Source organism: Phodopus roborovskii, unplaced genomic scaffold (assembly GCF_943737965.1).
Source record: "Phodopus roborovskii unplaced genomic scaffold, PHOROB, whole genome shotgun sequence".
In the NCBI taxonomy this organism is placed as follows: domain Eukaryota; kingdom Metazoa; phylum Chordata; class Mammalia; order Rodentia; family Cricetidae; genus Phodopus; species Phodopus roborovskii.
The window spans coordinates 326,723-340,973 of record NW_026125739.1 but is presented as its reverse complement, the minus strand read 5'-3'; the positions used below and the strand labels follow the sequence as shown (position 1 = coordinate 340,973).

General features: G+C 38.6%; 1 protein-coding gene across 1 annotated transcript in view; it reads left to right on the top strand.

The window, feature by feature from the left end:
• Window positions 1–14,251, top strand: part of Fam135b (family with sequence similarity 135 member B) — a 281,424-nt gene that overhangs the window by 175,175 nt on the left and 91,998 nt on the right. The window contains exon 5 of the mRNA XM_051178560.1: window positions 11,557–11,627. Coding sequence (XP_051034517.1) covers window positions 11,557–11,627 — 71 coding nt within the window. The remainder of the gene's footprint in view (window positions 1–11,556; window positions 11,628–14,251) is intronic.

Below are 14,251 nucleotides of genomic sequence, written 5' to 3'. Positions count from 1 at the left end.
AGCAGATGAAGCAGAAGAAAACAACTTAAAAAATAACTTCATAAAAATGATAGAAGCCCTCAAAAACAATATGAGAAAATCCCTTAAAGAAATAGAGGAAAAAAGACACAAAAAATTGGAAGAAATAGAGGGAAGACTGAGCAAAAATTAAAGTAATGAACAAACCTCTTAAAGAAAGTAAGGAAAGCCAAGGGGGCGGGGGGAAACAGTTAAATGAGACAAAAGAAAAAAAAAAAAAACACAAACTGGGAATGATGGAAAGAGAAAAAGTGGTCAAGTGATCAGGAACTATGGATACAAGCATAACCAACAGAATACAAGAGATGGAGGAGAATCTCAGGAACTGAAGATAAACTAGAGGAAATAGATTCGTCGACCAAAGAAAATCTAGAATCCAACAAATCCTTACCACAAAACATCCAGGAAATGTGGGACACTGAGAAAAGGCCATACCTAAGAATAATAGGCATAGAGGAAGGTGAGGAAGCCCAGCTCAAAGGTGACAAAAACATATTCAACAAAATCATCGAGGAAAACTTTCCAAATCTGAAGAAGGACATGCCCATGAAAGTACAAGAAGCATACCAAACACCAAATAGACTGGACCAAAGAAAAAAGACCCCTCGACATATAATAATCAAAACACCTAACATGCAGAATAAAGAAAGAATATTAAGAGCAGCGAAGGAAAAAGGACAGGTAACATATAAAGGCATACCTATCAAAATTACACCTGACTTCTCCATGGAAACCCTCAAGGCCAGAAGGCACTAGATAGATGTTCTACAAGTACTAAGAGTCCACGGATGCCAGCCCAGGCTATTATACCCAGCAAAACTCTCAATTACTATAGATGGAGAAAACAAGATATTTAATGACAAAGCCATATTTTCACAGTATGTATCTACAAATGCAGCCCTACATAAAGTTCTGGTAGGAAAACTCCAAACCAAGGAAGTTAACTATGCTCACAAAGACATAGGCAATAGATAATCCCACTTCACCAGAACCCAAGGGTAAAGCAGGGCAAATATATTCACAATACCACTGTCAACAACAACAACAAATATAAAACAAACAAGCATTAACAATCAATAGTTCTTACTTTCCCTCAACATTAATGGTCTTAACTCACCTATAAAAAAAAACAAAACAAACAAACAAACAAACAAACAAAAAAACCACAGGCTAACAGAATGCATACAAGAAACACATCTAAACTTCAAAGACAGACATTACCTCAGGGCAAAGCAAAGGGTTGAGAAACGATCTTCCAATCAAATGGACCCAAGAAGCAATCAGATATGACTATTCTAATATCTAATATGTTAGACTTCAAACCAAAATTAATCAAAAGAGATGAAGATAGTAATTTTGTATTCATCACAGGAGAAATCCATCAGCACAAAGCCTCAATTCTGAACATTTATGCCCCAAATACAAAGGTACCCCTATTCACAAAAGGAATGCTACTAAAATTCAAAGCTCACATAAAACCTAACACTCTTATAGTGGGAGACTTCAGCACCCCACTCTTACGACTACACAGAACCAACAGACAGAAGTTATATCCTAATTGGGTTTAACAAACATCTATGGAACATTCCATCCAAACATATAAGAATAGATCTTCTTCTCAACCACATACTAAGCAACATAACAAACCTCAACAGATTAAAAAAAAAATTAGAATTGTCCCCTGTATCTTATCAGACCACCATGCTTTAAAGTTGGAATTCAACAACAACAGAAACCCTACAAACTCATGGAAACTGAACAATAGGCAATTGCACTATACCTGGGTCAAAGAAGAAAAAAAAAAAAAAAAAAAACAGAAAGAATTGAAAGACTTCCTAGAATTCAACAAGAATGAGGACACAACATACCCGAACGTATGGGACACCTTGAAAGCAGTGCTACAATGGAAGTTCATTGCACTAAGCACCCATATGAAGAAAAAGGAGGATAGTCAATTAGAGAATTCACAGCACAACTGAAAGTCATAGAACAAAAAGAAACAAACTCACCCCAGAAGAGTAGATGCTAGGAAATAATCAATTCGAGAGCTGAAATCAATAAAATAGAAACCAGAAAAACAATACAAAAAAATCAATGCAACAAAGAGGTGGTTTTTCGAGAAAATCAACAAGATAGACAAACTTTATCCAAACTAACCAAAAATCAGAGAGAGAACATGGAAATTAACAAAATTAGAATCGAAAAGGGGGACATAAAAATGACACTGAGGAAATCCAGACAATTTTGAGGTTATGTTTGAAAACCACAAAATTTGAAAATTCAAAGGAAATGGACAGATTTCTGGATAACTATCACTTACCAAAAATTAAATCAAGAACAGATTAGCAACTTAAATAGACCTATAACCCCTAATGAAATAGAATCAGTCATCAAAAGCCTCTCAACCAAAAAAAGCCCAGGGACATATGGCTTCACTGCAGAATTCTACCAAGAATTCAAAGTAGAGCTAGTACCAATACTCCACAAATTGTTCTACACAAAGACGCAGAAGGTTCACTACCAAACCCTTTTTACGAGGTCACATTTATCTTGGTACCCAAGACCACATAAAGACATAACTAAGAAAGAGAACTACAGGCCAATATCTCTCATGAACATTGATGCAAAAATATTCAATAAAATAATAGCAAATCGAATCCATGAACACATCAGAGAAATCATCCACTATAACCAAGTAGGCTTCATCTCTGTGTTGCAGGGATGGTTCAACATACAAAAATCTATCAATGTGATCTACCACATAAACAAACTGGAAAAGAAAAACCACATGATCATCTCCTTAGATGCTAAAAAAAGCCTTTGAAAAAATTCAAAACCCTTTCATGATAAAGGTCTTGGAGAGATCAGGATAACAGGAACATATAAAAGTAATAAAAGTAATATACAATATACAAACTGAATGGAGGGAAGCTTTAGGAGATTCCACTAATCTCAGGAACAAGACAAGGCTGCCCTCTCTCTCCATATCTCTTCAATATCATACTTGAAGTTTTAGTTAAAGCAATAAGACAACAAAAGGACATCAAGGCGATACAAATTTGAAAGGAAGAAGTCAAACTGTCACTATTTGCACATGATATGATAGTTTACAAAAGTGACTCAAAAAACTCTACTATGGAACTCCTTCAGCAACCTAGCAGAATACAAGATTAAGTAAAAAAAAAAAAATCAGTAGCCCTACTATGTGTAGATGACAGGGGGCTGAGAAAGAAACCAGAGAAACATCACCCTTACAATGGCCACAAACAACATAAGGTATCTTAGGGTAACGCTTCCCAAACAAGTGAAAGACCCTTATAGCAAGAATTTTGTGTCTTCAAAGAAGGAAATTAAAGAAGATACCAGAAAATGGGAAGATCTTCCATGCTCTTGTATAGGTAGGAACAACATAGTAAAAATGGCAATCTTGGCAAAAGCAATCTACAGATTCAATGCAATCCCCATCAAAATCCCAACACAATTCTTCACTGACCATGAAAGGATAATACTCAACTTTATATGGAAAAGCTCAATTCCAAATGGATCAAAGACCTCAACATAAATACAGACACATGAACCTCTTAGAAGAGAAAGTGGGAGGTACCCTTGAACAAATTGATACAGGAGACCACTTCCTGAACATAACTCCAGTAGGACAGACACTGAGATTGACAATAAGTGGGACCTCCTCCAACTGAGAAGGTTTTGTAAGGCAAAGGATACAGTGGACAAGACCAAACTGCAGCCCACAGACTGGGAAAAGATCTTAACGAACCCTACATCTGACAGAGTGCTGATCTCCAAAATATAAAAAGAACTCAAGAAACTAGTCACCAAAACACCAAATAACTCTATTAAAAAGGAAGGTACAGACCTGAAGAGAAAATTCTTAATAGAGGAAATCAAAAAGGGTAAAAGACACTTAAAAAGGTACTCAACATCCTTAACTATCAGGGAAATGCAAATCAAAACAACTCTGATGTACCATCTTACTCCTACCTGAATGGTTAAAATTAGAAACACCAATGACAACTTATGCTGGAGAGGATGCAGAGAAAGGGGAACACTCCTCCTCTGCTGATGGGACTGCAAACTTGTACAGTCATTTTGGAGATCAGAATGGCAGTTCCTCAGGAAAATGGGAATCAGTCTTCTACAGGACATGACAATCCCACTCTTAGGCATATATCAAATAATCCACATCCATGCAACAAAGACATCTATTCAACTATGTTCATAGCAGCATTATTTGTAACAGCCAGAACCTGGAAGCAACCTAGATACCCCTCAACTGAAGAATGGATAAAGAAAATGTGACACATTTACACTATGGAATACTATTCTGCGGGGGGGGGGGGGGAGGAGACATACAAAGAAACAAAAACAAAACAAAACAAAAGAAACAATGGAATCTTGAAATTCACAGGCAAATGGATGTAACTTGAAGTAACCATCCTGAATGAGGTAACCCAGTCTTAAAAAGAGGAACATGATTTGTACTCACTCATATATGGAGTTTAGACATAGAGCAAAGGATCACCAGCCTATAATTCACACTGCCACAGAAACTAGGATACATGGAGGAATCTTAGAGTTTCATACAAGGTCCCTCACAGAAGGGAAAAGGAACAAGATCTCCTGAGCATATGGGGAGTGGGGGGGTGCAGTGAGTGGAGAGGGAGCTAGGAGAACAAAAGGTGGGTGATGAAAGCACATGGGACTAGGAAAATTGAGTCAGGGCAGAAATAGATAAGAGAAGAAACATAGAGAGAGAGAGAGAGAGAGAGAGAGAGAGAGAGAGAGAGAGAGAGAGAGAGAGACCATAAAAGAAAGAGCCTTTTAGGCTTGATGAGAAAACTGACTCTAGAGAAATGTCCAGAGACCTACAAGACTGACCGCAACAAACAATTTGAGAAACAGTGGAAAGGCTAACATAAAAGCCCTTCCCTGGTAATCAGATTGATGTCTAACTTATCCACCATCTAGTAGCTGATAAAACAGCTAAACACTGAGCCGAACTGGAATACAGATGCAGAAATGGAGAAGACCCGGCTACAGAAAATCATAGAGACAGCTGACCTGAACAAGGAGGAGCCAATTAATTGGCCCTCATACCTAGAGCTGGGAAACCAGCAATGGACTGACTCAGACTTCCTGAACATAGGTCTCAGCTAGAAGGCCTAGGCAGTCTAAGGGACCTCTGACAGTGGAACCAGGATGTATCCTTGGTGCACAAAGGACTTTGGGAGCACAATCCCCATGGAGGGATAATCCCTTAAACTTGAGGCAGGAAGGAAGGCCTAGTCCCTACTCCAAATGACTTGACAGATTTTGTTGACCTCTCCTTTAAGGCACCACCCTCCCTGTGGAGGGTGGTTGGGGGTGCATTGGAAAGAGGGAGGGAAGGACAGGGAACTGGGATTGATATGTTAAATATGAAAAAAAATAATTAAAAAAAAAAAGGAAAAGAAGGATGCACTGGAGTCCATCAAACAGAGAAAGGGAAAACCCTGCCTGCAGAGAGGAGGAAAGCTTGACTAAGTTTAGAGACCTTGGCACATTTTTTGCTTTCGTAGTAGCATGACAAATGTATTTTTGTTTGTTAAATTAACATATATTGATGTTGTCTGGACTCTATTGTTCTTATTCCCTCAGTCAATAACTTGAATCTTTGTTGCTACATTCTGGCTGATTATTTCACATTGAAAGAATTTATGATGTGAAGAACGCCTCTACTTTAAACAAACATAAGAACACTCCTGCTCACCCCTGCCCTTTGTCCTATTGAGCACCTTAAATGGTTAAATGGTTCCCATATTTCTATTATTGGCTTCCTGTACACACACTTTATGATCTGTGTAGTGAGCCTTGTCCTGATTTGTTACTCATTCCTTACACATTAACCCAAATACCTCTCCAGCTAAGGCTTTATGGGCCCTCACAAAGTCTGTGCTGTATGGTAAAGAGAAAGTAGCAAATGGGAGACTATTCCAGGTGCTTTGGCACTGCTGTTTACCTTCTAGATAAATGCATTAGTTATCTGGGCATTATTCCATCTCAATTGCATCATAGTCTCCTGCCCTTAACAGTTTAGAATATCTCAATTTCAGCCCTGTTACGTTAGAGCACACTAACGTTGAATGTTTTCCTTAGGCCATATTGTTTTTGTTTTTTTTTTTCTGCATGTCTCCTTACCTTTCTCTGTATGCTAATATGTATTATTGTCTTATAGATAATTTATATGATAGGAAGAAATGTTTCAACTACTCAATGTATCCAGAACAGGACATGTTCATTTGAGATGAACCTACTAGCTATTTTCAAATGCATGTCCATTGATTTATGGAAATCAAAGCATTACTTAAAACCAGTGGTCATATACATGTACCAATATAGTGGATAACACATGTTTGAATGATGGGTGACTAGCCAACAAATGCATTATGGAAGAGAAGATTTAGTCTCTGCAGTGAGGTCATGGATGAGAACAAGAGCCAAGTAAAAAGAGAACTAGAAGCTAAGGAATCTAATGGGATGTTTCACAATAAATACAAAGAGTGGCTGTGGAGGCCCTCTGGGATATTTTATCCATATATACTGTAGTGACACAGAAGGTTGAGGTGGACTTACAAATTTATGGAATAATAAGAGGAAGGAACAGTAGAATGAGCCAGAGACAATAACAAACAAAGAAATGGAAGGGAAACCATTCATAAGTTAAATATACCAGAAAAATATGCACTATGCTCTATGGACTTTGCTTAATGGTAGTTCATATGTGGAATACCAAGTTTCTAGCATACAGATTAACAAGAAGATACTCATCCCCCTGAGAGAGTAAAGAGACTACAGCAAATAGTGATAACAAAATTACATTAGGTAGAAATGGTTATCAGCCTGTGGATCATGACCCCTGCCAGGAGTCAAAGGACCCATTCATAGCGGTAATCTAAGACTATCAGAAAACACAGATATGTGCATTCTGAATCATAACAGTAGCAAAATTACAGTTACAATGTATCAACAAAAATAGTTTTATGGTTGGGGGTCACCTACAGGAAAAAGTGTATTAAAGGATGGCAACATTAGGAAGGTTGAGAATTACTATTATGTAGGAATAGAAAATCTCTAAAGGGAGATTCTTTTGTACACCTATAGGACAGAAGAAGCTAGAAAATGCTTGTGTAAAATGCTGGTTCCTGAGCCCATCAAAGACCTAGCTCTTCAGAGACTAGGAGTTCATTCAGAGGTTGAGCAAATCCTCTTGGGGAGTTTTCCCACAGGAAACACTTTAGGGCCCAAGGCATCAGTACTCTGAAACGTGGTAGACCAGTCAAGGATAAATTTCAGGCGGCAGGGGCTGGGATGGGGAATCCTCTCAAGTGGCACAGGGAAAGCACAAATGTGAACCTAGAAAAGAAGGTTCAGGATATGATGTGGGAAACCATAGTCATCTCACTGAATATAGAATATTTACCTAGTTTTGGAGCAGTGGTTCTTAATCTATGGGGTTCCAGCCCTAAAGGGTTCAAATATCAATTACCCTTCATATCAGATATTTACATTAAATTTATAACAGTGACAAAATTACAGTTATGAATTAGCAAAGAAGTAATTGTATGGTTGGGGGTCACCACATGGGGAACTGTATTAATGGGTTACAATATTAGGAAAGTTGAGAACCACTGCTCCAAAGGCAACAAATTTGGGGATTCATTCAAAGGGAAGAGGGAAGATATTGACCAAGATACAAGTATGGGGAATGAGACTAAGGGCATGATTATTGGTGTTGGCTATGTGAGTATTGTTGAGCCTCAAGACAAAGACAGTGACAGTTGAACAGAAACAGAGGAAATCAACAGTCAAGCCAAAAGACAGCCAAATGATAGCCCAGAGAGCTGAGTTCTGCTATACCCTGGGCCTGTGGATTATAGCACAGTTGCCCTTTCCTTTATAGCTAATATCCACTTATAAGTAAATATATATCATGTCTATCTTTTGCTGTCTGGGTTACCTCATTCAGGATGATTTTTTTCTAGTTCCATCCATTTGTCTTCAAGTTTCCTGATGTCCCTGTTTTTAGCAGCTGAGGAATACTCCATTGGATAAATGTACCATATTTCCTTTATTGATTCTTTGGGTGAAGAGTATCTAAGTTGTTTTTAAGTTCTGGACATTATGAATAATGCTGCTATGAACATAGTTAAGCAAGGACATAACAAGAAAACCAATATAAACAACTAACCTAGTCCATAGGAACTCACAAAATCTAAACCAACAACATAAGAGCCTGCATGTGACTGATGTAGAGCCTCTACATATATGTGACAGTTGTGTAGTAGCTTCATCTACATGTGAAACTCCTAATAATGGAGTATGAGCTGTTCCTGATCCTTTGACTAGCTCTTAGGACCCTACTACTCATACTACATTGTGTTTCCCAGCCTTAAAACAAGCGGAGGTGCTTAGTGTTACTGCAACTTGTTATGCTATACGTTGTTGGTACCCATGGGAGGCCTGCAACAGAAACAGAAGGGAGTGGATTGGGGATAGGGCAGAGGGGAGGTTGGGGAGGGAATAATAAGAGAGAAGGAAGGGAAAATTGTGGTCAGGTTATAAAAGGAATAAACAAATAAATAAAAAGTGTACCATGCTTCTGGAGACACCAGTGATAGTTCAATGTAGTTGAGGGAAGCAAAGCATCTATTGAATAGTGATAGGAACTAGGTCTAGTTGTATTGACCATCCACTGATCTTATTACCAGTAACATCTCATATGTGTTAGATTAATTCTGATGGGCTTTTTATGGAGTGCTTTGTAATATCTCATTGAATCATTGCAGTGCAGTGAGGAGTTTTCTCAACCCCATGTGATAGATAATGAGGAGAAGATTTAGAGCTGTGATTTGTCTCCAACACACCACTAGAGTGTGATAAAGTTGTGGTTTAAATAAGGAATTTAAGATGTGAGTTTCTAAAGAGCATGCAGGGCCACCATGTACATGTGGTGGGAGAAGGGGGTCTTCTGGGTGTTGGAGCTCAGTAGTATAGTAGGAATAACAATGACCCAAGAAATTAATTTGAACATTAAGCTAACCAAACATTTTTGTACACTTTCTTATTTAGTTCATTCACTATAATGTTATAGAGTAAGTAGAATTATTTAACTCCCATGGAAAACAACTAGGTTCAGGTTTTGCACTTATGAATTCTCACTTTAGAAGCTGCTTCCTCAGCCTCCAGGCTACAGTGGATCTTGGGGGAAAGGGAAGAGTCACTGTGATAAACATATATGTGTCTGTTTCTATCTTGCAACTATAATATGTAGGCTTCAATAAATGAGTGTGTGGATATCTTGCAACTAATGTTTAACAAGGAACCAGAGAAATTCATAATCAGGCTCAGTCTAGTCCCAATTCCCAGAGAATTGCAGCCACTAAATTTAGTACTCACAGGAAAGTTTTAGTATCCAGGCAAATGCTTTCTTAGAAGGTGGTTAGTGGGTTTACTTCTCCCTTCTTATTTCCAGAGAGCCTGTGTTCTCTTGGTTGTATACAGAGCTATATTTTGGTTGTGCAAAATAATCATAATAGAATTATTTATAGCAATTGTGTTCACCAAAATGTTAGCATTTAAGTATTTTTTTAAAAAAATGTAATACCACAAAAGCCTAAAGATATATTCTATCCATATGTCTGCTTGAAATTTGCTTAATTAAGAATGTATTTACGAAGAAGCCTTTGGATAAGTGATGTTTGTCCCTGTGGGATGATGATGGTGTTTTTGCAAAGAAACAAAAACCAAAATAGTCAACTGTGGGAGAACAGATTTATTCTTCAAAGAAGCATCTCTGTTGCCTCTGTCACAGGATGTTATTCCTCTAAATTAAAGTCCACAACAAATGAGGACTAATGTGTTCCTCAATGATAAGGCAATTAGTGGAGACAAATGGCAAGAAAATCACCAGGGTGTTTTGCCTCAATAAGTGGAGTACTACCAGTGAGTGTGGTAAACCAGTGGTATTTGCAGACTTTGCCTGATCCAAAAGAGTTAACAAATGTCAGACCTACCTTGGCAGATCCAAGAGATGTTTTGCTTTGTTTTTTGTTTTCTGTTTTTTTTTTTTTTTTAATCTCTAGAGGCTACAAACCCACAATATGAATGTGATTGTCAAATTACCTGGATTTTAAGCATATGTAACTTGTTCAAATGTTTTTTAAAAATACTATGGGCACTAAAGAAAACATGCCTGGAGATGAGTTTTAGCTTACAGGTTCTGATTTGTGAGCTTAGAACAAGCTATTGCAATCAGAAGTGCTGAGTGTGAAGATGGAAAGGAAGTGGCGGACCATGGGATGCAGAGGAGAGCTTCAGCCAGCCAGGGAGCAGATAGGCATCCAAACCCTGTGGCACAGGGACAGTGCAGACACTGAATGAATCCACAGAGTACAGATAATGAAGGCTAGTGCATAGTATACAATTCCCCTATAAATTCGAGAAAGGAGACTTGGGGACACCATTTTGGGGACATGTGAAAAGGATTGTATTGTCTTTTAAAAATGTAATGATAAGCAAAGATACGGATGAAATCCAATCATCGAAGGAAGGAGAGTTTGAAATTTAACATATAATGTCAACGTTAAAGGAGCTTGAGTTACCTTGGAAATTAATTACTTAACTACCCTGATTGTCAGCTTCCTCCCTTTTACATGTGGATGGTGATGTGAGTCATATGGGGGCATTTGAGTTTAAGTTGCAACTTATCTATCTCCGGGCAAGTTTTGTTCCACTGATAGTTCACTCCGTCATCCTTCCCAGAGGAGGTACTATTCATTTGAATATGCCAAATTCATTTGAAAATGAGACTTAAAATGTCTAATTATTTTCCAGTTTCTATGGTGAAAATAAACCAATAAAAGCAATTTAAGGGAGAAGGGATTTATCTCAGCTCACATTTTAGACACAGCCCATCATGGCAGGATAGTTAAGGTTGCAGAAACTTGAAGCACCTGGTTACACTGCAACCACAAACAGAAAGCAGAGAATACATACAAATGGAGAAGCTCCACCTGTTTCTCCACTTCATGCAGTTCAGCATACCCAGCCAGAGAAATTCCCATCTAATTTGCAATGTGGGTCTTTCCACATCATTTGATCTAACCAAGGCTATCTCTCATATGCATGCTCAGAGGCTAGACAATCCCTCATAGATATGCTTGGAAACTTGACCCTTAGGTGATTCTATATTTCATTGGCTTGACAATGGGGATTAAGCATTGCAAGACTGCTTGTTTAATAATAGTTGAAAGTATACTTTTACCAAGCTGGCTGTACGAATCCTTTGCTTCTGTTTTCCATCTAATATTACTATTCTGATAGCCTGTTTATCCAGAACTCGATGTCTCATGCATAGATATCCCCAGTACACATAGGTGGCACTTTATACTAAGATTTTGTTTCTTTGAGAAACAGTCAGCTAAAGGTCACATGACTGGCTGGCTAGTTGACTGCTGAACTCTCTTGGTCTTTGTCTTTCAGGTAGAAGATGCACTGAGTGAGGTCGAGTTTCAGCTCAAGGTGGACCTGCACTTTACGGATAGTGAGCAGCAGTGAGTGTCATGGACATCTTTGGTCTGTTTAGGGAGGTTTCTTCTCATGATTAGGGCTTCCTCAAAGCTAGAATCTTCATTTCTCCAATGACTAGTTACTGGTAATCTTCAATGTTCCTAGGTAGTTCAGTAGTCCCATTTTTCCAGGAACATGTGATACATTGTCAAGGAATAGGACTGATAGCATCACACACACACACACACACACACACACACACACACACAGAGAGAGAGAGAGAGAGAGAGAGAGAGAGAGAGAGGCAGAGAGAGACACAGAGACAGAGACAGAGACAGGTTAAATTGACTTATATTGTGTGGTTCAGATAGTCCAACAATGGCTGAGTGGCCATGCTAGAGTGGCCAAGAATCCAGTAATTGCTGAGTCCATAACATTGAATGTCTATGCAGACCCAGTGTGGTACTGAAATCTCTGGGGGATTCCTGGGGAGATGCTGATCTTCAGTCTACATTAGAATTCAAAAGAAGTTGGAAAAACTTTATGTGATTACCAGTAAAAGAATGATTCAGCAACAGAGTAGATAGACTTGCCAGCAAGAGTGAGAGCGAGTAGGCAAAAACCAAAGTTTCCTTTTTCTGTGTCCTTTTATGTGGCTGTCACAAGAAGCTGCTACCAAGATATAAGGTGAGTTTTCCTGCTTCAAATAAACTTAGTGAGTCTGGCAGCTTGGGTTCTAGCTGATTCTAGATACTGTCTAGTTGATAGCCATGCCTTGCCATCACAGCATGTCGGCCAGAGCCTAAGAAAGTTCATTCATTTGGACCCAGGCTGCCTGGATTCTGCATAGAGAATACCGCTGTTTTCTTGCCATATTAATGGGTATCTTTTACTTGAAGCATTTTTGTCTATGTAGTCCCGATTTAGTGGTTTTAGAGTAATGTGTGAGCCAATCAAAATCCCTTTCAAATGATTTTTCCTGATTTTCTATGTGTTCACACTGAACATCTGCCAGTGTTCTTCAAATCTCTGTGAACTGAAATGTATTCATATAAAACTTGCTAAGACAATAGGCAGGGAGCAGGTCTCTTCCTTAATTGCTTCCTTCAAGGTTGTTTCATGTGTCCTCTTCCCCCTGGGCTGTGCTATTTGCCTCTTAAGCCTTTCTATATTCTTTCAGTAATTAAATAAGCAATTGTTTTCTATGGTATTAAAATGTGTGACATCAAAACCTGATGCTCTCTTCTCATTTAAGGTTTCTTTCCACTCAATCAGAAATTTTGGTATAGGATGCTCCCAATGCACAAAAGGAGAGGGCAGAGGGCTTTGTATTTCTTCCTTAGCTTGCTTTGCTCTTGCCTCTGTGGTTTGTAGATCAGGCACAATGAGGAAGGAAATCACATTTGAGTGCTGGTAAGTAATGTCCTTTCTAGGGTAAATAAATGTTCAGTCATCATTAGGTTTCTTATGAGTTACTTGATGGGTATGATCATTATGCATACATTGACCCCAATTCTGCCCTATCCTTGAAGAACCCCTGATAAAGTCAAGCCTCTTGTGGCCACTCAACTTCTAGGAAAATATTTGTGGCAGATCCTCTCTGTAGAGTCCACATGTGGTTCATATGTGTCCACATCTAGTCTCTTCAAATTCTTCAACATCTGTTTCCCTGTTTCTTTTGGAGAACAGTTACCAAGGTATGGGGGGCTAAGAGTGTGAGAATAGTGTCAGAATTGGTGTCTCCCCTACCCCTTCCTTGGAGTTGAGACTTCCTCTCTTTAGAACTTTCTTAAGAGTTCTCGCACCAAAGAAGACTCAGAACAAAAGTAAAACCTCTACTAAGATGTCAAGAAATCTCAAGGAGCAGGGGGATGGCAGTAGAGGGAAGGAGGGAAGGAGGGAAGGAGGGAGATGGGACTGGGATCAATATGTAAAATAAGAAAAATATGTAAATAAAAGAAAATAATAGTAAAAATACAAAAAAAAAAGATGCCAATGAGTTATTAAGAAGGGCCTAGACTCTAGTCGAAATGACTTGACAGATTTTGATGATCCCTCCTGGAAGGCATCACCCTCCCTGTGGAGTGCTGTGGAGTGGTGGGGAATGGTACAGAAGGGGGGATCAGGGAGCATGGGAGGGAAAGGGAACTGGGATCAATATGTACAATAAGAATATGTATACATTAATTCATCTTTCTATGGGTTCTCTCAGTTGGCCTTAATTTTATTCCTTGCAAGTGAGCGGAAGAATTATGTCTGGAGCACTGTTCTTTATGTGAAATGTTAACTTTTGCTATTGTTTAATTATGTTGCTTGCCTAGTTCCTTTATAAGAACCTCAGATAGTCTCCTGTCTCATCCACCAAAGTTCACCTGCATCTTCTCTACACTGAGATTCCCTAGAAAAGCAGGCTTCTTCTCCACACATGGTGCTGGCAGTTTCAAAACATAGAACAGTGATCCCTTCTCTCCTCACTTCTGAAGGAGGCTTGAGTTATGCTTAACTTCTAGTTCTCACTGCAAGGGGCTAATGTCTAAATGAACTCAAAGCAATACTGTACAATAACAGCACAGAGAAGACTCAAAACTCCTAGTCTGGCATGGCAGTTTTATTTTTCTCATGATTATGAGAAAGTTAAATAATTCACATGAGTTTCCTTGTTCTTTTA